Consider the following 23,784-nt stretch of genomic DNA (forward strand, 5'->3'; position numbering starts at 1 on the left):
TCTGTCATTACCGCTGTCACTTTCCGGAAATAGGAAGGCGGTATTAAGACTGGGGTATTTTCCAGTACATATAAGAGGCGTGGTAGTGCCATCATTTTAAATAATGCCGCACGTCCCAGCAGTGTAAGAGGTAGGGCTTTCCAGTGTCTCACATCCGCCCTCAGGCGAGTGAGTGGGGGCATCAAGTTCTGATCATAGAACACATCCGCATCACAAGCGACGTGTATACCTAAGTATTTAAATTAGGTGTCGGCTATCATCAATGGGCAGTTATCAGGAAGAATTGGTGCAGGACCTTTCAGTACATAAATGACTGATTTTGTCCAGTTGATTGTGTATCCGGAGTTCAGACCATGTGCGTCACATATTGCCAACAACTTTGGAATGCCCGCCTCCGGGTCGGATAGGTAGATTAGCATGTCGTCAGCATACAGGGAAACTCTATCCTCCCAGTCATCTCCCCATTGCAGTCCCTTTAATAATGGAGTGGTCCTAATGATAGTAGCCAGCAGTTCCAGTACCAGTGCGAACAGTAGGGGGGATAGTGGGCACCCCTGACGTGTCCCCCTAGCCAGGGGGATCGCTCGGGAGATGTGGCCATTGGCTGCTACATGCGCTACAGGGTCCGTGTACAGCAGTTTAATCCAGGAAATAAACTTGGGGCCAAAGCCCATACGGGCCAATACTGCAAACAGGCACTGCCACTCCACCATGTCAAACGCCATTCTGGCATCTAATGATAGTATGGCCGCCGGTTCCGACAGCAAGGGGGCTCGCGCCAGTGCTCCGTGCACACGCCGGCGGTTCAGTGCCGTGCTTCTATGTGGCATGAAGCCTGACTGATCCAGGTGAATTAAGTGTGTTAAGTGCGGGGTCAGTCTGTTTGCTATCAGTTTTGCCAGAATCTTTGCCTCGGCGTTAAGCAGTGAGATCGGGCGGTACGACGTACAGTCTATGGGTGATTTACCTGGTTTTGGGATGGCTACTATGGTCGCCACCCGCTGATCCAGGGGCAGAGTCCCCACCTCCCGACACTCCGTGAACATGGCCAACAGGGGTGAGCTCAGGGTGTCTGCCATAGTCTGGAACCACTCAATCGGGATCCCGTTGGGGCCCAGCGCTTTGCCCGTGCGCAACGCACTAATCGCTGTCTGAATCTCATCCTCCGTCAGGTCTGCCTCCAGTTCAGTCACCGCCTCCGGTGGTAGAGTCTCGACCTGCGCATCCTGAAGCGCCGATATCGCCGTTTCTGCCGTAACTACATCTCTTGGGGTATAGACATCCTGGAAGTGGTCAGCTAAGATTTCTATAATCTCAGAGGGACGGGAATGAGATATCCCTTCCGAGTCGTTCAGTTGTAAAATGTGTCTGCTGCCCTCTCTTTTTTTATCTAGCCATGCCAATAATTTACTGGCTTTGTCCCCTATATCATAGACCCTTTGCGCGGTCGCCTCAATATTTTATACTGTCCGTCGCCTGAGGAGGTCGTCATGTAGCTGCTGGCAAAGGTGGAGTGAGTGAAGTGTATCTTCTGACGGGTGTGCCATATGGGCCGCGTTTGCTTGTTCCAGCTTTAGTTCCAGATTTAACAGTTCCTGTCTTTGCTTACGCTTGTGTCCTGCTATTGTCGCAATCGCCTGCCCCCTTAACACTGTTTTGTATGCTTCCCATAAGGTCGTCGGGGATGACACTGAGTCAGAATTCTCTGCAAAATAGTATCTAGTTGCTTTCTTTAAGTCTTTACGGATGTGAGGTACCTTGAGATACCCCAGGTAAAGTGGGTAGATTCTTTTACGGGCTATTGCCGAGCATGATAGGCTCATTGTCAAGGGGGAGTGATCCGAGATACCTCGGGGTCTTATCTTTACATCGTTTATCGTGAGTCGGCCGTCCCCCAGTGTAAGGAAATAGTCAATACGGGACAGGCAGTTGTGAGTAGCTGAGTAGTAAGAGTATTGCTGATCCTCGGGGTGTAGGCACCGCCATATGTCTACAAGTCCCTGTGCCTCTATGAACTCACTGAATCGGGACGGGCCAGGTGTCTGCGCCCAAACCGGGAACCTATCCCGTGTAGTATAGGCTACCGCATTAAAGTCTCCTCCCACCACTAGATCTCCTTCTGGGAGCTCTAACAGGAACCTTCCTAGGTCTGGAAGTGCAGTCGCATGCAGTGCCGGTGGGATATATACAGACACTACGTTGAGGGACGTTCCTTCCCACTGCCCACATGCTGCTGCAAAGCGGCCATGACTATCAGTCTTAGTAGTCTGTAGAATGAATCGGGATGCTTTCTTCATTAAAATACCCGTCCCCCGGAATCCTGAAGTGAAGTCTGAGTGTGTTATCATGTGGTATCCTCGTCTATCCAGAGCCTTACTGGCCGTACCCACTAGATGCGTTTCCTGAAGGAGGATCAGATCGTGATTCATCCTTCTAATACTCTGGAGCACCAACCCTCTCTTTACCTTGTCTCCTAGACCCCTGACATTCCATGATACTAATTGCAATGGCGGCACCGGCCCCGTGTCGGGACTGTCTACTACGTTACCCAACTGTAACATTTGTGCCATTATGTGCCTGTAAATATGGACATGGGTCCTGTAGGGTGTAATGTCAGTGTATCTGATCTGCACCCACCCCCATGGACGCACTCATTCGTATGCAGTGATGGACCGATTGTCCCCGGGTTATCACCGGCTTGCCCGGCGTGTAGTCTCCGGCTTACTGTGACTATTGCGGTTCTTCGTGTAATCTTTAGAGTCAAACATTTCAAACAATTAAACATTGCTATCCCCCCTATCCCCTGAACTCCCCCCTCCTTGCTCCCCTGCTACACAGACTTAGTTCTGCCCGCCACCCCAATTTAGCAGAGTGTCTGACCCCACCCAAATAGAAACACAGAGTTACTTGCTCGTTGGGGGTGAAGAGTACTCCAGAGCCAGCGACACCTCTTACCCTCTGCGGAGGTCCTTAGCCCAGTGTCCATGGCAGCCCACGCGGCAGTCCCACTATCAAGAAATGTCTCGTACCTGCCGGGTTGCTAATCCTCCACCTCCAAATCTCCACTAACATTGTCTCTCATTGGTGAGGTTCTCTCTGCCTCTGGTCCTTCCGCTCGGATGTCTTCACGGTCTCCTACACGCTGTTCCTTTTTAGTCCATCCCATGCGGCGGGCTTGAGAGGTTGGTCGACAGCCATCCAACCAGTCCCGGGCTATTTCTGGATTGTCAAAAAACCACGCCTCCTTTGGAGCCCTTTCCAGCCATGACGTCTACCAATGTTCCGCTGGTTGTCAACACAGCCCCTGTAGCACTTTAGGCAGTCAGCCAGTTCAATGTAGATAATGGTCTGCACCCGACTTATTCCGGACCTCAATGGAGCTGCAGCCTCCGTGTTCATGTCCAGCACGGTGATCTGTCCCTTCTGGCTGCACCCCTAGCACATTCCCCTTATCTCAGGGTCGCAGCTGCATTATTGTGTGGAGCCGTACTGCGCCCCCGAACTGCAACAGACGGCGCCCCGCCTTAGTTGGGGACACTGGTGCCCCTCGTCGCCTTTATTGTCTTATGTGTGTGCCGATGTCGTGTGGCGCAGCGCTGCACCAAAGTTCCACAGTCATGGGGTCAGACAACGATTGGTCGGCCTCTCGGTTGACCCCTGCAGTGCCCGTGTTGTGTACCACTGCCCCCTTGGCCCGTTTCGTACTGCCGCCTCCAGGCGCCACTCAGGTGCGGTGCTCAGCCAGCTCTGGTGAGGGGGAGGGGGGGAGAACTCTCCAGGCCGCCCGCTACCCCTGTGGATCTTTCCCGCACCGCCGATTTCTAGTCTCAGCACCTCACCTCCCCGCCGCATTCAGCTCCGGGCGGTGCTTCGGCAGTGGTTACCTCCTCTGTCACTCCAGCAGCGTTTTGGCCTTCGGATCGATTAACCGCCGCATCCAGGGATAATATTTTATGCTGGCTTGTCGCTTCCGACCCTGCTCCTCGATCCCCGGTCACTTCCGTTCCACCTCTGCCAGCTTGGTCGCACTTCCGGTCGGCACCTCCAGCTACTGGGCTCCCTGGATTCCGGCCCGTGCTCAGGTCTCGCAGATACTCGGCCGTACCTCAGCCGGCCGGTGTTCAATTTACGCCCGGGTACTTGCCGCTCGTGCCGCCCGGTCCAGGGCCTTCGGTCCCTCCGTCCGAGGTCTGATTCAGCCACGGATTGTGGTACGGATTGTCGGAGAGGCCGCTTCTCTTCCGGAGCTAGTCCTCTAGGCTGCCGCCATGCTCGGCTGCTAGCCACGCCCCCTATAAATCTTTCTTACTATCCCCACAGCACATGGACAGTGGGACATTAAAAGTTCAGAAATGGACTGGGATTTTACAATGATGCTATGCCATCTTTAAAGTTAACCTGAAACAGAATACAACCTGTGAATAAAGATGCCTGTGCTTCTGTGTACATACATGAGAATGGCGAATGTGCTTGAGGAAAAATTCACACAGTTGTATCTTGACAAAATACAAAATGAGCCAGTACGACATACTGTGTGGGAATCCAAGGTTCCTCTGGGTGTGCTAAAAGTATTAAAAAAATGCAGGACACAAAATATTCAGACAAAAAACTTTATTACACGTCGAAAAGGGTCAGAATTGAAATATTATCATGTAACACCATGGGTTTGAGCGCCTTTGTGCCTATCTCCAAGCCCAGCTGCTGAAGGGGGTATGATTAGTGTAGGTAGTGACTAGGCCTGGGCGGTAAATTCTGTTCCGCTTGCGGAATTTGTGGAAAAATTTGCAGCTTTGCGGAATTTTAGCTTGTTCGCGTTCTCAAAATGCGCGCTTGCGAGATGTTTCTCCCCGAGCACACAAACAGCCATCGCGAACAGGGAAAAAGCATCGCGAACAAGCAATTCCGCGTGTTCCCTGAATTTCTGCGTGTTCGCTGAGATTTTTTACAGTTTCGCAGAATTTTACGTAGCGCGACTATGCAAATTCCGCCCACCCCTAGTAGTGACGTCCCTTTCCCATATAAGCAAAACCTATGACTTTAGAAACAGTCCTAACTGTTTGGGATTCACTAATTAAGACAGGTACGGTTGTACTCCTACATTTTTTCTTTTTTGAGTACACGTAAGTGATACTTGTTTAGACCTCCTTTCTCCTCTCACTTTATTTTTTTTTTCAACCATGACCTTTCTTCCTCTAACTCCTTCCTGTAATTATTTATGCGGCTGGTACTCCTCTCCATGTTTTCTGAAATTGTTATGGCTGAACCTTCCGTTGTTATGTAGAAATGGAGATACCTGTGCTAAATGCATTTAAACTATGCAAGCCCAATTTACAAAGACAATTTACTGACTTATTACTAATTATTGAAATACGCACTAATTATTGAAATACTGGGGTCCGTTGCCGACCCCCAGCTCCGAAGACCACCACCTCCCAGGGGCTACCTACATGTTAGGAGGGGGGCCTCCTTGGGGCTAAATACATGTTGGGAGGGGGGCCATGAAGCAAAGCAGAATTGCTTTTGGTCAAGGGGTGCTGCATGTCAGCAGCTCCCCTTGTCCAAAAGCAATGCCGGCTCCCGCAGAATGCAGGGAGCTGGTTGGGACCACAGGGATATTTGGGCTCCCCCCACAGTCCCAAACAAGTGGCCAGGCCCCAGGGGATTGGGTCCCATGCCAAAAGGGGCCCAGGGAAGGGGGACACGAGGCCCCCCTCCCATAATTAAATTATATTTTTCTTTTTAAATCAAGAGGCAAAACCCCGGGGGTGGTTTCCCGGGGCCAAAAATGGCCTCAGGAGGGTGACTGCATGAAAACCCTCCTTTAAAATGAATAAATAAATAAATAAATGGCCCCTTTTATGTTTTTTTAATTGATGGTGTTCCCAGGGCCCAGAAAATATTACGAGCCCCCTTCTAACAATAATTTAGAAATAGGTAAAAGCCGGCATTTCGCCGTAGTCCCCGTCCCCTCCCTGCACCACTGTGCACTGCAAACGCACCTCCTGGTGAGTTCTGAATTGGGGGATTATGTCCCCTTGAATCCTAAAAGTCCTTAGGGGCCAACTAATGTAAATGTAAATGTAAATGTACAGGAATTTAGATAGCGCAAATCACCGAGCGGTTTCTAAGCGCTTGCTTAGGGAACCCGTCCTGGTATTCCCCTGTGAGATAACCCCGGCAGGGTATCCGCAAGGTGAAAGCCAGGCATCCCACCGCGAGGGGCCGTTGTGGAGATTAAGCAAGCTATTGCCCAGAGTCGCAGAGTGTGAACCCATGAAAGGAGTAGGCACCGGAGCGAGAATTGTCGAGTCCATGAACATTTTAGGACTCAAGACCCCGCCGAGCCGGGAATTGAACCCTGGTCCCGGGCTGACCTCTGCTTCCAGGTCTGCCTCCTCTAACCAGTGAGCCACACTTCTCCTCCACAACTAGCCCACCAGGTACCTCCAGAAAGCCCCACACAATGAGATGGCTGAGAGGTGGTCTGAGGCCACACCCCTTTTTACACAACTCTGCAAAAGCACCTCTTGGCTCATTGCTGGTTGGGTGATGAGGTCCTCTTGTTTCCTGAGGTCCTCAGGACTAAAGTGGACTTCATCCCCTAAGAAGCAGTGCGCCAGGAGGTGTATTTGCAAAGTGGTGCAAAGGGGGCGTGGCCTGTGTCCATATCTCAGCAATCCTACTAGCTGGAGCTTACAGGAGGTTTCAGGTAGTCTAGTTGGCCCCTAATGACCTCCACACGCGAAGGGGTTTTCAATACCCATACAAGAGTGTGCCAGGACCTGCGTTTCCATATTGGTGGGCAAAGTGGGCTTGGCCTGCTAGGAGAACTTAGCAATCCTGCTCTGTGGGACTTACTGGAGGTAAAAGGAGGGGTATTTGGCCTCCAAAGATGTCCTTGGGGGCTGATTACCCCTGCTGTTACCTCCAAGAATTCCCACACAGTGGGATTGCTAAGAGGTCTTCGGGGCCCAATCACCCCTTTCTTCACCACTCTGCAAATGCGCCTCCTGGCACACTACAGGTTGGGGGATGAAGTCCACTCCTGGTACCGCCTGTAAGTCCTACAAAGCAGAATTCCTGACAGCTGATCGGAAGCCCTGCACCCTTTCTCCACCACTCAGCAAATGCGTCTATAAGCATTTGCAATGTAATAGATTTAGCATTTGCAAGAGTTAGAGATATTGGCATTGTAAATGTAAAAGTATTTTACTAATGTTTTTGGAGTGGAATAGATGTACGTTGTGTGTATTGGAAATATGTGGTATGTAGTGCAGTGAAATTAGTGGATAGAAAGTATGTGATATTTAGTGTATAGGAATTATGTAGCGTGGGATTAAGTATTATGGAGAGTAATTATGTGGTATGGTAGTCTGTGTTATGGAGTGGTAACCTTAGGTTGTCCTCCTCGTCTCTAAAGAAGCTGAACATGAAATCAATGAGACAAAAAAAGAAGAAATCACCTAGGAGCACTTCTGGACCCAGTCAGAGGTATGAGCAGGGCCACTGGAATTATGCAACTATTTTGCTGCACCAGTTTTGCACAATTGTATATTTTCCGAATTAGCCACATAATCCATCATCAATGGTCACCTGTTACTTATTGCTAAATGTGGGTGTTAAATTGGTACAAATGGTGTCCAAGTCACTCTTGCTTCTCCCTGCATTTCTATTGCTTCTTTCTGCACATTTCTTTCTTTTTCTGCACTTCTCTTGCCGCTTTCTGCACATCTGTTCTAATTTCTGCATCTCTTTCGCCTCTTGCTGCACCTCTGTTGTACCCTTCTGCACCTGACTTGCTTCTTTGTGCACCCCTCTTGCCTCTTTATGCACCCCTCTTGCCTCTTTATACACCCCTCTTCCCTTTTTCTGCACTTCTGTTGCTTCTTTCCGCACTTCCCTTACTTTTTTCAGCATATCTGTCCCTTCTTTCTGCATCCATTGTGCCTCTTCCTACACCCCTCTTCCCTCTTTCTGCACCCCCTTGCCTCTTTCTGCACCTCTATCTCTTCTTTCTGCTCATCTTTAGTTTCTTTCTTCAACTCTCTTGCTTCTTCTGCACCCCTCGCGCCTCTTTCACACGCCCCTTCCCTCTTTCTGCAACCCTCTTGCCTCTTTCTGCACCTCTGTTACTTCTTTCTATGCTTTTTTGTTTCTTTCTGCACCTCCCTTGTTTCTTTCAGTATCCCTCTTGCCTCTTTCTCCACCCAACTTCCCCTTTCTGCATCGTTGTTTCTTATTTCTGCACTTTTCTTGCTTCTTTCTGCATCACTTTTGCTTCTTTCTGCACCCCTTGTGCCTCTTTCTGCAACCCTCTTCCCTCTTTCTGCACTCCCCTTGCCTCTTTTTGCACCTCTGCTGCTTCTTTCTGCACTTCTTTTGTTTCTTTCTACACCCTTCTTGCCTCTTTCTGCACCTCTGTTCCTTCTTTCTGAACTTCATGTCTTTCTTTCTGTACCTCTCGTTTCTTTCTGCATCCCTTTTGCCTCTTTCTGTACCCCTCTTGCCTCTTTCTGCACCTCTGTTCCTTTTTTTGTACTTTGTTTGTTTCTTTCTTCACCTCTCTTGCTTCTTACTTCACCCCTTTTACCTCTTTCTGCAGGAGCGGGATCTACACAATGGCTGCAACTTCTTCTTGTGTTCAGCTACATACGGTTTCTTCTCCTTGTCTTGAATTGCCTTGCGGTTCAGGAGGGTGCACTTAACATATGTATTAAGGTTGTGTCATGGAGTCGTGTTCCACTAACGGCACCAAAGACAGTCCTCATGCAGATCTGTGAAGGACATATGCTTTCTGCAGTTGTGGCACAGCTCAAATCTTTTTCTGTTGGGACACCATTCCATAGCACATTGTGAAAAGTTTGGATGTCATCTGAAAGACCCACAATTTGAAAGCGAAGATGCTGATCTGCATCAGTAGGCACAGACAGAAAGGAAACAAGCCGATGAAGTGTGGTGTCACTTATATGCAGCTCCACTCCCTCACTTCTAAGGCAGTATAGAGCCAGTGTGGAGCTTCACCACACCACTTAGCAGCATCCAGGAGCCCTGCAACTAAAGTCTTTGGATTCAGTCTGGGGAATATTCTCAAATGAGGAATTCACAGTTAGATGTATCCATCAAAATGAGGATATCTACAACACAAACAATCGCAAAAGTCACAATTTTGACACCAATGTCTTAAAGTGAATAGTTTCACTACATTCATGAAGCTGCAAAGTTTTAATAGAATTTCGTAACAATATAAAACAAATTGCCATCGCTACCTGTTAGAAATGGGGTCTCTACTTGGCAAGGGTTTGCACCTTTGTCCAAGAAGGGACCCTTCGTCCTTGTCAGCGTAAGGGGAAAAACTCCTAAAATAACCCCTGATCACCCCCTTGGTAGCTTGGCACGAGCAGACAGGCTTATCTCAGAGGAAGTGTGTAAAGCATTTGTGAACACATACAGGAACACAGTGAAAACCCTACAAATGGACACCACAACAGTTTCGAAAAATAAGTAATCGTTATCTAAACCAAACAAGACCAAAATGACAAAAATCCACAATACAGTAATAAAAATATGACTCTCAAATGGTAGAAATAGTTCGGTTCAAAGCAAATTTCAGATGCAACGCTTTTCACACAAAGTACCTAGGAAGCATTGCGCACACAACCAAAAAGGGCCGCAGGGTAGATGATGCGTTGGTTCCTTACACTCAAAGAAGCTGATGCGTTGGTTCCTTGCTCTAGAGGAAGTGATGCATCGGTTCCTTACTGCTGCGCTGGGGAGGTGATACGTTGGTTCCTTACTGGAGAGGAGGTGATGCGTTGGTTTCTTACTGCGTGGGGAGGTGATGCGTCGATTTCTTACTGCGTCCGCCAATGATGCGACAGACTTGATGCCTCGATGCGATGTGACAATCCAAGACAATGTGTGGGTTCTTGCAGCTGCACAGCAGGTCTTGCATCGGAATCAGTGCGGTAAACTCGGACTTCGGAGACCTGTGCACTCAATGCGGCATGCAGCGATTTCTTGAGGCGCAGCAGGTACTGTATCGGTTTCTTTGGCGGTACATCAGAAACAGTCAGGGATGCGTCACGCTTCTCGTTGTGTTGCTTTACCAGCTCCCAATAGCCAGAACAACCTGCAGAGGCCCAGAAAAGCAACTGGAACTCTTAGCAGGTCAGAACTCCCAGCAAGGAAGTTCAGGGGAGTATTTGTGTCCCTGAGACTTCAAAACAGGAGTCAAGCTCTTTTTCAAGCCCTTGGAGATCTTTTTTAAGCAGGGGACACAGCAATTAGCAAAGTACTTTTCCCGTTCCTGGCAGAAAGTAGCCACTTCAGGTCAACACTAGATAGCATAAGCACAAGGGCAGTACTCCTCTCCAGTTTCTCCAACTCTTCTCCTTGGCAAATGTTCCTCTTGATTTCCCAGAAGTGATCTAAAAGTCTGAGGTCTGGGCCCCTCTTTTTATACAGCAAAAACATTTGTTCTCTGGTGGCAGAGAAGTCCAGTGCTCAAAACCAGTTCTGTCCTCTGTGGTGCAGCTTCCTAGCAAGAGGTGGAGACAGCATTGTGTAAGGCAGACCAGACCCATTCAGGTGAAAAAGATCTCCTCCCCCTTCTCTAAATGCAGCCCAGGTCCATTCAGCCAAGCGCTGACTCATCCAGACTCTCTGGAGCCACTGCACCTCCGGAGCCCCTGTCATCCCAAAGCCAGACAGTTAATACACATCCTAGCAGGGGCACACTGGATGGCTAAGCAAGAAAATACCTACTTTCTAAAAGTGGTATTTTCAAACACAGAATGCAAAAATCACCCTCACTAAAAGATGCATTTTAACATTCTTATTTCAGGCATACTAAACTTTATTTTCCCACCTTGTTCCCAGGGAAAGGTATGTTTATAAGATGTTATAAGCAAACTCCCCATGTTATCCTATGAGAACAGGTAGCCTTGCAATAGTGATAAACGAAATTGCCAGTATTTCACTATCAGGACATGCCACACATACCAAGGCCTATCCTACCTTTCACATACACTGCATCCTGCCCATAGGGGTACCTTGGGCCTACCTTAAGGGGTGACTAACATGTAAGAAAAGGGAAGGTTAGGACCTGACAAGTGGGTGCACTTGCCAATTCGACATGGCAGTACCAGACTGCACACAGACTCTGACATTGGAGGCCTGAGACCTGCTTGTATACGTGGCACAACTAGTGCTATAAGCATACTAGCAGCATTTGATTTACAGGCCATGGACACACACAGTGCAATGTACTAGGGACTGACTAGTAAGTCAAATATGGCAATCATGGAACCACCAATCCATAACATTAATTTAAAAAAGGAGCACTTGAGCTTTGGTACTGAACGCCAGTGGCAAAGTGCCCAAAGCATCTAGAACGGCAAAACAAAGTCCAACACACAGCAACAACACTGGAGGCAAGCGCAAAAATACAGGGGAAACCCACACCAATAATGCCAGGTCTAACCCTACCCTAGGACCCCTGAAAGTATCATGCCATACAATCACCCAGTGCTACATGCAGCTGATACATTATACGCAGCCCCAGGATACCTTTTGGTTTCCAGGCAAACCCTAAATATGAGTGAGTGGACTTTCTTCGACTGTGCTAGTGTTCAAAGGTGAGCACGTTTATCAGTCACAGAAAAGGAACAACCACTAGATAGTGAGTGGATAATTTGTGTGAAGGTCACTGATATTATTTCTCCAGATAGACTTAATAGTAATAGATGATAAAATAAATCAATACTTCACAACTTGGCGGACTGTACAAATAATGCCGACTCTTATGTTTGTTGGACAAGCTTCCATCACATGTTTATTCTAAGGCTCTATATATAGAAGGCTGCTGGGACACAGCTTTGTCTTCCTGCTGTCTCACGTTGCCGTACAAGAAAATCCCTTGAAGATGAAGACTCTGGTAAGTACAGCAGGCTCCCTTACCCTGCCTCATCCCATAGTATCTAGCTAGGTGATTGCATTATCCGTTGATCAGTATGTGCTCACTTGCCACATGACTGGCTCAGCCCTGCTGACCTTACTGTCATGCATCAGTTTGTATGAAGTTTTTCCAGTTGATACGTGTTCACTCTGTGTTACAAGTATTTAACAGTCAAGCCTTACCTGGCAGCACTGGGATTTCAGACATAAGCCAACAGCATGACTGACTCTATCAAGGGGGACACAAAACCGAAATTAGCTCTAGCAACAATGTTCAAAGCAGTCCCACACTGCTGGTGGCAGCAGCTAGAATGGGCCTCTCACCCCAGTGGCATAAAGGAACTTGAAACCCCCCCTGCAAAGTATACAGAGAAGGTCCCTGTACTGCAGAGCCAGTCAGAGCTCTCTGCCCCCGCCTATGCGCAGTGCCGGAGGGGACCCCTGGAGCTCAGGCCTGCCCCTGCCCCTGCACTGCAGGGGCTGCGGGGGCTATTGTTGCCCTACTATCTAACCCATGTGGGCTTTAATGAGACCTGGCTACCATCGAGCCCTAAAAGCAGCTGTCTGGCCTGCAGTCGACTTTGAAAATAGCAGGGCGGAAGGATGGTCTGTGCGGTACTGACGTGCCCTTTCTCTCTGGCCTCTCAAAGATGAGCCTACAATGTGACTGACTGCCACGGGCCTGTTGAGAAATGATGTGACCTTCTGGTAAACTATCCTGGGTCTGAAAGATCTGGCTATTTCCTGAGTAACAAAAAGTGTGTGATTCAAAGCTTTGCCTTAATTTGCATCAAAGGGGGCCTTCTATCAGTGGTGCCTGAGTGTTTCGTGTTGATGCGAATCCCTGTCTCAAAACATTAGTAAAGAGAGATTTGCGCCAAAAACCTCTGCTTCCTCGATGCAGGTCTAAAGAGAATAAATGTTTTTTATTTCTCCTAGTTTTTCCAGCTTTGCACATACACTGCATTGTATAGCACACATAAGAAGGGGGCAACGCCTTAGAACACAATTTTTGTACTGGAAGACACCCCTTCAAGTACGAAACCTATGGTTCAGAGAATGCACACACCCTTGCACTATAGTGCTAGGGTGTCTGCATTAGTGCATGGCTGCTAAAAACTTGTTAGCCTGAGAGAGAGAAAAAATTTGCCATATCTTTTTTTTATGACTCCTCCATCCTGCGGTATGACCACCATGGGGACCAGAACTTCTCCTATTTCCGTGGGCACCCTCTAACCAGGAAAATAGTTTTTCCGCCAACATGCACCAGTCTATGTCATTTTCCCACTTCTCCTTGGTCGGCGAGCCTCGTGCAAACCCACTTACATGCTATGTTTCTCTTGGCCACTGATAAACCTAGTGATAGCCAGAGTCTGTTATACCTGGACGGCGGGTCATCCCCTCATATGTGTTTGAGACAGGTTTGGGTCGAATCCGGTATTATGATCCCCTTTCTGTAGTGCTAACCAGAAGGGCCGTATCACAGGGCAGGGCCATAGGATGTGATAGAATGTGCCCCTCTTCCCACATCTCCATAGACAGAGGTTGTTTGGGCTGTGGCCCATGGCGTGTATGCCGGTGTGGGAATAATATGAGCAATGTAAAATACATAAGTGAACAAGATGAAAGCCCGACTTGATAGCCACCTCCTTAAAGGTCCTCACGGCTTCCTCCCACTCGCCATCCCCAACGTCTCCCATATCAGCTTCCCATTTAGAACTCAGAGGGATAAGGGTGTCCAGAGAATTGTTCATACGTTTTTTATAGATGAGCGAGATGGTCTTTTTCGCCAAAGGTTCTGTGAGGGCATGGTCCTCCAGGAGTGAGACATCTGCAATGAAGGTATGTTTAGGTATATGTGCTGACAATGTGTGTCGGAGCTCAAAGTATTTGAAAGGCTGAACATAGACCCCCTTCCATACGTCCCCAAGCGTGGATGTGCCAATAAGGTTCCATTTTGAGAACCCACTCAGTTTCACCACTACTGGACCATAGGTGGGTCATCTCCATTGGTTTTACACCCACACCACAGTTAGAGTTTGAGGCAAAAATGAGCCATATCTTAGTAGATGTGATGCTGTTTTTTTCTCTCCATTTGATACAATGCATTGCAGCAACTTTGGTACGGTATTGCCTTTCACCCAAAAATACTTAATCTTGGCCTTTGTGTTTATTCCATGCCCAGTATCACTCAGGACCATTCCAGCTTGATTACACTTCAGGAAACTGAGGCCCAAAATACACATTGGTGTGCTCAAGATACAGAGAATCATTGACAGAGTTATTTCCACAATTGCCCGAACATTGATCTTGAGTAGCTAACCACCAGAGTGCACGGGTTACTACAATAGCTCACATGTATAACTTTTTTATTTTAGGTCCTGGTCATTGCTCTTTTGGGAGTATTCCAGACAGAGGCAGCCCCAAATAAGGTAAGTCATATCATAAATAAGTCGTTTGTGGGCAGTGCCGATCTCACGTTAGACACATTCGGTGATCGTAGAATGGGCAACACCAAATCCAGTGTAAAGGATTTCAGAGGCCCAGGTAAATTCACATTTTGCCATTTGGGTGCTCCCTTCCCTCTTCTAACAAAGACTTTTTGAGGCATTTTTGGGAATCTAGCTTCCTTTTCTGGTTATCTGTGTAGCTTCAATGAGGCAGTTGCCAGCAGTGGCCTTAAATAGCGGAGCCCACAGCACCATGACCTGACTCTGTCCCTCTTTTCTGTAATACTACACTTCTCTCTCTCTCACTCTCTCTCTGCATCCCTCTCTCTCTATTGTTCTCTCAGGCTTGGCTCAGTGACATAGCAAAAGGGCCCTGCCAGGGTCAGGCTGAAAGAGAAATGTCATCTGTTGTGTAAAATCCAATTTAAGATTTTTGTGGGTCTCATTAGGAGTGACACATAGACTCATCTGTTGGCGGAGGAGCGTCGCCTCACTGTTCAGAGCCAGCAGATGATAAATAAAAGGATAGTAAAACATTGTTATTATAATTTTATTTATCACTGTCTGACTGATCACTGAAGCCAATGGAGTAGTTGAGGCCGAGGCTATTCATGGTTGTGCATGGGTGAATATATAAATACATAAGGGGCCTATTCACAAAAGTAAATCTACACGTACATATTTACTCATATATGTAATTATTACTAGACCTATGACTAACTCCACACTTTCTTGCTGTTCACCATTTCTGAATTCAACGCAATTCCTAGGTGTAGACTTACATGTCCTCACCCCTTCAAATCCCGGGGTGGAGCCTCCTAAAACAGGATCTGTGAGTGTAAAGTCACTATTAGCCTTGGAGATTGACCTACAGGAAAGTATAGGTGAAATTATTATTATTTATTATTTAAAAAATGTTTTTAATATTTTAAGATACAGTCTAAATGTCAGATAATGTTAAATATTTATTACCCTAGAACTAAGAAAATAAAATATAGCATCACATTATCTTATCAGATTAAATGAGAACTAAAACTTAATTAATTTAATATAATATATATGTTAAACTATGTATGGCAATTTTGTTTTCTTTTTTGCAAACACTTGCTCTCCCGAAACACGTAGATGTATCTTGTCATAAGAATAAAAAGGACTTTTGAAATCTACCCTGGAGTGCCGGATGATTTATTATTTTTTAAATAAGTCTTATATCTAATATATATATATATAGATATATATATGCCACAAATCTTCCTTCATTCAGAGAGAAGCGAGGGACTCAGCGGGGCTCATGAAGACCATTATTTGGAAAAGCAAACGGCATGACCGGTTTCGGCATGGAGCCTTTTTCAAATGCCACTATATATATATTGCAACACGCTCCAACTTTGTGTCGTCAGAAAAACGGCAAGCACACAGGTAATCCGATGTGTAGAAATGCTTTATTGAAAACCCCCTCACCCAAGACAGAAGTGTTTCGCTATCAAATCTTCGTCAGTGTCAGTTTGTGTTTGTGATCAGTTGCCATTTTAAAGCCCACCTGACCTGAATTAATTCATCAACATAAAAGAAAGTTCATACATTAAAAAGGCGGTGGCCATCTTTGAATGCAGATATATACATACATTTGCAGTTACTTTGAATGGCAAATCAATAAAGTGCTTAAAGTGCGCAATTTAAAACCCATTAACAACAACAAACATTTATAATTTATGTACATACTTTCATTTCATTAGTCAGGTACTGATTTGTATAGCCACTTATTAATCAGATGTTCTGTTCTTGCCTATGTTATACTAGTTTATCACGGGGTGAATCCCCAAGTATAATCTTTTTGTAAGTGACATCAACAATTCTTGTCCTGACTTTTTTGTTCTTTGTGTAGCCCTGTATGGGCAAATTAAATCTTTTCTTAGAAATGCTATAGTGCTGCAGCGTAACCTCGGACATAGGGGGTTAGAGACTTTATTGCCTGTTTCTGTTCACTCAATGTGTTCTCAATATCTACATCTAAGACAGATCCGTGGTACACATGATCCCATGTGTGCATTTACAGATGCACCCACATCTCCTCATCATTAATCAGACCCCAAGGTATCATGGTCTTCAAGTCAATGATGTATCTTGACTCTAAAATTCGGAGTGCCTTCTCTCTATCCCCCCCTCGTTCTGACCTGGATACTTGGTCAATACAATAAAAACTGAGGAGAACCCTATTGCTCTGGTGGTGTTCAACAAAATGGCGAGCAACTGGGTAGCTTTTATCCTTATTTGCGATCGCTCACATGTGCTCTAGGATCCTGAGTTTTGTGGCATTGATGGTGGTCCCAATGTATCTTTTCTTACATGGGCACTCAAGGCAATAAAAAGTATATTCTGAGATACAATTGAGGAGATGTTTTATTTTTCTGTTCGGTCTGTCTTCACCTGTTCTTCCTAGGAACTCTGAAACTTTTTTGCTAGTTTTGCAGGCCTTGCACCTTAGGCAGGGAAAAAACCCCTTGGTATTGGTTAGAGTCCTAGGTTGGGGTTTGGAAGTGAAGTGACTGCGGACTAAATAGTCTGATAACGATTGACAGCGCCAATAGGTTATTAAGGGCTTGTTAGTAAGATGCTTTCTCAAAACGTTATCAGTGGTCAGAATATGCCCCTAAAAAAAATAAAAATAATATATATATATATATATATATATATACATACACACACACACACACATACATATATGTATATATATATATATATATGCACACACACACACACACATATATAAATATATATATATATATATATGTGTGTGTGTGTGTGTGTGTATATATATATATATATTTTTTTTTTTTTGGGGGGGCATATTTATATATATATACACATATATATATATATATATATATATATATATATATATATATATATATATATATATATATATATATATATATATATATATATATATACATACAGATAAGATTCACCACACCTAGCAACTCGAGGTGGTTTGGCTAAGCCAATGGTTCTGGCTTATAACTGGAAATGTCAGCCATACCTATTGGTTTTGCAAAGCCTTGCTTTCAATTGAGTGCTACATGTAGTGAGGACTGAACACTGTTAAAAAAGCTTCAAAAATGTATCACAATCCAAATTAATCATTCCCGTAGGAACAACCATGAAAGAGAAACTAAAAGGTGCCCGATTTGATAAAAGAACATGGGGTGTGTTAGGTATGGTCTTTAAAGAAGACCATGCACTAAGAGAAGGTAAGATATTTTCAGTAAATGACACATTGCATAAAGGCCAAGTCAGCGCCAGAGAAAACTTCAATCACTAACACAGAAGAGGCAAAGCACAGGGGTATCCCATGAAGCCTCAGACACAAAAGTAACAATCACATCAAAGACAGCAGCTGACGCTTTTATTAGGGGGACCTCCCAACACTGGCTAGCAAGGATACAATTATTACCCCCGCTACCTGTTGCACCATATGACACATTCACAAAGATCTGTGTGAACTGCTGTAACTATCACATGTACCGACCTGAAGGTATCACTTTGGCATGGAGAGGTCGCGTCTGTGTATTTTTCTCCTGATGCAATGCAAGGGTATTTCCCCTGCGGACATTGACAAAAAATATTCTGTCCACAGGCTATTAGAATCACCAACCCTTCATGGACTGTTGACAAAGAGAACAATGTCGTTAGCGTCAGCCACAACCTCGGATGGCAGTCGTGGGACGCTGTCCTGGACTACAAGACGGTACGTGTGTCAGATTGTGCTGCATGGGGATCTGCCAGAGGATGATTGACCATAACATACATGATAATATCCCCGACTTGGAGGGCGATGCATGCTTTTTTAAGCCAGCTACAACTCAAGCATTCCTCCTGTTCACTGCAAGTAGTGTGGGAACTTAAACTCCCCCACTTTTTCTGAATTTGCCCGTTATCTGTTCCTAAATGTGGGAGTATAGGCTATACAGGAATGTGTATATTCCCTAAAGGCCACTTTCTCTCAGAAAGGCTAGTGTGATGTAATTTGTGTGTTTTTGCTTTCCAGGGCTTTATCGCCACCAGAATCTTCTCCAGGAAGGCCTGCGTTGTGACCCCGCTGAACAAAGAAGAATTCCCAAGTGCAGAGCTGTTCCCCGAGCAGGTAAGGAAAGGTCGAACTTGGGTGGTTGTACGAGCAGCTTCTACAGGTGGCTTTTAGGATTGGCCGTACGCATCATCAGAGTTGTCCTTAGCCACAGTGGTGGCTGGTACTATAAATAATTGGTAGGGCAAGCACATCAGTTATTGGAGCCATAAACATAATATGTATATTTATAAAACACACATTCACCCAGAAGGGCCTCTTGGTGCTAAATACCAGATGTTTATTGACCCACTGTCCAGCAATGCCTTTAAGGTCAACACTAAAGCTCACAATCGTGGCTAATTATAAACAGTGCTCATAATTAACCACGACTGAAAGCTCTGGCATTGAGGGTGAAGGCAGTGCGAGTTACTTACATTGGTTGCCAGTGGGTAATAAATATAAAAATAAAATATGTACTTACCCACTGCAATGCACTGGCTCCCCTCCTCCGGTCCTCGTGCGTCCAGTCCGTCAGCACTGGTTGAACCAATTTCACTAACCAATCCAGACGTTGCTCTCATGCTGCTGATGTAAAGCAGCATGAGAAACACCAGGATTGGTCGAAGCGGGCTGGCCAAATGCTCCCTCAGGCACTGAGGGCCTGTGCCTGCTCTCCACTCAGCTGTCTAACACAGCTCAGATTGGAGAAGTTTAAAGTGTTTATGTCAGAGTGGCCGTCTTAAGACAGACAGCCAAAGTGACGTGCCCACTCTAAACTGGAGTGAGCACGACTTCCCGGCTGCCAGTTAGCAGTTGTGGCCCCACCCTGCCCTTAAACATGGGTCAGGCTGGGAGCAGTGAAAAATAAAATGGTAGTACATTCATTGTATTACCATTTTATTTTTAACCTTTTCTGCACTTTCAGCAGGGGGAGTGACACTCCTCCGCCCTAATGGAAGGGCCACTGCTGCTTAGTTATAACATTCTGGCACGGTCAGGTCAAAATATGGTTTTCTTTTATTCTTTCACTCTAGCCAAGAAGTTGTCAGTCTTAACCAGGACTCCAATTTAGTTCAAAATAAAAGTAAATGTCGAGAAATAAATACATGTGTGGCTTTTATTTCGGTCAAATAACCCATTGGTCTGTGGGTAGATGGCATTGTCATGTTGGTCACCTCAGTACGAGGAGACTGGCACATTGACTTTTATTTTGAGCTTTCTTGAAGCCCTGATTAAGCTCAGTGCCTTATTGACTGCTGCAAAGAAACTCGAGCCAATAGAGTATTTAAAATAATAAAAAGATCGTAAGAACTGCATATCATGTCAATTGACATCCCTGGGGAATGGGGTCCACGGGGCCAGGCCCTATGGCCAACTGTCTGCCATGCACAGCCAAAGGCCCTGTGCAGTGTGGGGTTGGATGCCTTTGTGGGTGTTCGCCAAAGACCATGCCTTGTAACCAGCCCAGCACCACGCACAGCCTACAGGCCCTGTGGACTACACCTCCCAACATGCAAGACTGAAGGCCCAGCGTAGCGTAGGGTTGGCTGCATGAGGGGGTTTGGCTGGGTGGGGAGTTGGATTGATGTATGGTAATTAAATATTACATTAAGTTAAAAAAAACTCGAAATTCACTGGGAAAAAAACAAAGGTAAAAGTATTGGTATAGTTAGGTGAATTTGTAAGAGGATTTAACGTGTTGAACTAAAAAAAACAGACGTTCACCAGTTATAGCCAGTGAGCTAACTATAACTTGCGCCCCACCCTGCACTGCTTATGACTTCACATATTACATCATTGATGACATGTTCTATGACATCATTGGTGACATCTCAAATAACATTATTGATGACAAAGATTTGTGAAACGATGCCAAAGTTATTAGCGAAACAAAAAGCACTTGATCTATGGAAAGACTGTCCTAACTATAAATATACTTTGGTGACTGCCTCTGTGTAATAAATATAAATATATGTATATATATATATTCACTGAAAAAAACCATAGGTTTCACACCAGTTATAGTTAGGTGGAAATGTTACTCGCATAAAACCATTGAAATTCCCACGTTATAGTTAGTTGGACTCACTATAACTTGCGCGTGCAATGCACTGCTGATGACGTCACATATTACATCACTCATGACATGGTCAGTGACATCACTCATGACATCACTGATATGCTATAACTCCATTTTAAAATCACAAGCTCCTGATCACATGGTCCGATACTTCCATAACAATGGAAGACAGACTCTGCAACACTCCGTGATTAAGCCGACCATAACAGACATACCGTGTTGGTGGTTGTACAATCATCCTAAATTACTTTTTTTGCACTGGTGAATCATTGCAGAACTTTTCCAATAAGTATCAGTAATTTGGAGTCTTACATTTCCTGTATATTCAATGTACAGTCAATGATCAAAATTGTCTCACTCCTCGATTTCCATTCGGGCTGAGAATTTTGGCAAGTGCCAAATTCATCCTTCCGCTTGCAATCAAGCCAACTATTTTAAGTATAGTGGGTCTAGAATCCTACATTCTACATACACATCGTATAAATAATTAAAATGTGCATACTAAATGTAAACTATCATTAAATGTTCCAATATTAAAAACATCAAAATTCATATTAAAATCATACATATTTAACCGCTTAACCGCGGCGGAATTTCCGCCTCAGTGCAGCGGTTTTATTAGGTAGGCGGGGCCACGTCGGCCAACGGACGTGCGCAGCACTACATAGGTAGTGCTCGCGACGGCCGTTGGCCGGCGGCCGCATGGAAAGGGCTAAAATCAAATCATACAATGCTAAAAACAACTAAAAAGGTTCCAAAAACTTTCTCCAGGTGGGTCAACTCGGATAAAGTGCAAGTGCATTGTAAACCAACATCATGATTCTCATATTGTCCATATGATTATAAATAAATAAATAATGTCAACTTCGCGGCCAATCTATCAGAAGTAGTATATGGCAAAGTGCAAGGGCTTTTTTCAATGTGTACTATAAGGTGCAAGTGCAGACATATAGTCAGTACAGTACATGAAATTATAAAGTGCAAGTGCTTTGCCAACAATTGATCCATTATTTGCCACCTACTAGACCATATTTCACCATGGAACAATATGTAAAGTGCTAATGCATTTTAAAATATACCTTCACTATGACCTCCTTTTATAATCTCCAATGACCCCCACCTTGGAGTTAAAAAATATATGTATATATAAATCAATACATTTGATTACAATATTATTCCAACATATTACCATCCTGACTCCAAATGCTAAAATCATTTAATTTCATCAAACTATTGTGCAACTTTCTCTCAACACGTCTAACGCATTTGTCAATCTTGTTATGGATTAAGGAGCTTGTTGTTAAAATGAGCCATCTGACCTGGATACTACTAGTGGCCTAAGTATTCGTGTAGATCCCCGTCTGTATTCAATCCTGACGGGATTCTGGTTTTAAACAACATTATCTATTTTGATTCCAACTGTCGCAATTTTCCCTCTCTCTTTTGCCTCCTCTTCTCATTTTGGCCACCTGGTCAACTGCAAAATAAGTTAGATCTTCTAGTTTGCCCTTACGCATCTCATTTATGTTGCATACCACAGAATAAGTTTTATCATTGTTTCTGACTGCCCGCATATGTTGGAGTATAAGAACATGGACCATGTGGATTGTGCTTTCTACATATAACTTTGGGCAGGAGCACTGTAGTATGTAAACTACATGGCCACTCTAGCAGTTTAAAAAGCATCTAATTTTCCATGGGGTCGCCATTAATGGGGACATGACTGATTTGGCATTTTTGGCCAATATTACAGGCTCTACACTTTTGGCATTCATAAAAACGTGGATTTCCCAACAGTCAACTCTCCGGCTTTGTTAGTTCTGGACTGCTGTAGACCAGCTCTTGCCTCATAAATTTAGCTCTTTTGAATTTCACCTGTGGCCTGTGTTTTACCACTGTACTGAGCATTGGGTCACTTCTTATCAGGTGCCAGTGCCTACTCACACAGTCTCTCACCCTTGTGTGGTAGGCACTGTAGCCAAGTGATCAACATCATTTCCTCATTGTCCTGCCTTTTTGTTCCCTCCTTTCTTTCTTTTGGTCTAAGTAGGACATCTCTTTTGATACCACTGACCCTCTGTAGTGCTTGATTAAGAACATGATCTTAGTAACCCTTTTCCAAGAATCTCTTGGTCAAACTGTTCTGAGCATCCTCTGGTGCCTGCCTCTCACTACAATTTTGTTTCATCCTAAAGTGCTCAGCATAAGGGATGCTCATTCTTAATCTAGTCTGATGAAAACTATTCGCATGTAAAATTGAATTACCTGCCGATGATTTTTATGAATGTGCGTGTATGTAGTATGTTGTCTCTTACATATACTTCTAGATCTAGAAATGTTATTTAAGACCTGCTAATGGTATCTGTAAATTTCAAATTTAATGTGTTGTTGTTAAGTTGACTAACAAAACATTTTGCAGATTCCACCGATCCTTCCCAGACCACAAAAAGGTCATCAATAAACCTTTTCCACAAAATCACATTCTCATTACACTCCTTGGCGTACTCAACACTGAGCACCTGCTCCTCCCACCAGTCCATACGCAAATTAGCATAGCTGGGGGCGAAGCAGGTGCCCATGGCCGTTCCGCAAACTTGTTCGTAAGTTTCATTCCCAAACATGAAACAGTTATTCTCTAGACACAATCTGCCCATTTCAATCAGCATTCTTGAATGCTGGTGAAAGGAGATATGCCATGTGTCTAAGAAATGGCGCGCGGCATTCAATGCTGCCTCATGCTCAATGCTCATATATAACGATGTAACTTCGAGCGTAGTTAATAGAAAAGTGTCTTTCCAGGCTAGACTTTCAATTTTACTTAAAAATCTTGTGTATCTTGAATATGCGCAGGAAGTTTTGTAACAAACTCCTGCAGGAAATGATTCAAATATCTAGAGGTTGTTTTGAAAAGGCTCCCAATGGTGGAAATGATGGGCCTACCAGGTGGTGTTTCCTTATTTTTGTGGATTTTGGGGATCAAGTATAAAATCAGTGTCACAGGATTGTCAACCTTTAAATATAAATATTCACCTTGGGATAACATCCCAAGCTCAGTTCAGCGTGCGAGGTCTTTGTGGAAATTATTTTTCACCTCTAAGAGGTTACTGTGTGGGACCTTCACATAAGAACTGTTGTCTTTAAGTGGTAGTTTTGCTTCCAAATTGTACATTTCTAGTGGCCCCCTTTATATGATTCCTGTACCACTATATCCTTGTTCTTTTTGATTTTTT

General features: G+C 44.9%; 1 protein-coding gene across 1 annotated transcript in view; it reads left to right on the top strand.

The window, feature by feature from the left end:
- Positions 1-11,812: 11,812 nt before the first annotated feature.
- Positions 11,813-23,784, top strand: part of LOC147679933 (gastrokine-1-like) — a 50,687-nt gene continuing 38,715 nt past the window's right edge. The window contains exons 1-4 of the mRNA XM_086944768.1: positions 11,813-11,935; positions 14,334-14,387; positions 18,043-18,153; positions 18,454-18,549. Coding sequence (XP_086800894.1) covers positions 11,924-11,935; positions 14,334-14,387; positions 18,043-18,153; positions 18,454-18,549 — 273 coding nt within the window. The 5' untranslated portion in view covers positions 11,813-11,923. The remainder of the gene's footprint in view (positions 11,936-14,333; positions 14,388-18,042; positions 18,154-18,453; positions 18,550-23,784) is intronic.

This window comes from Lissotriton vulgaris, chromosome 11, assembly GCF_964263255.1.
Source record: "Lissotriton vulgaris chromosome 11, aLisVul1.2, whole genome shotgun sequence".
Lineage (NCBI taxonomy): Eukaryota > Metazoa > Chordata > Amphibia > Caudata > Salamandridae > Lissotriton > Lissotriton vulgaris.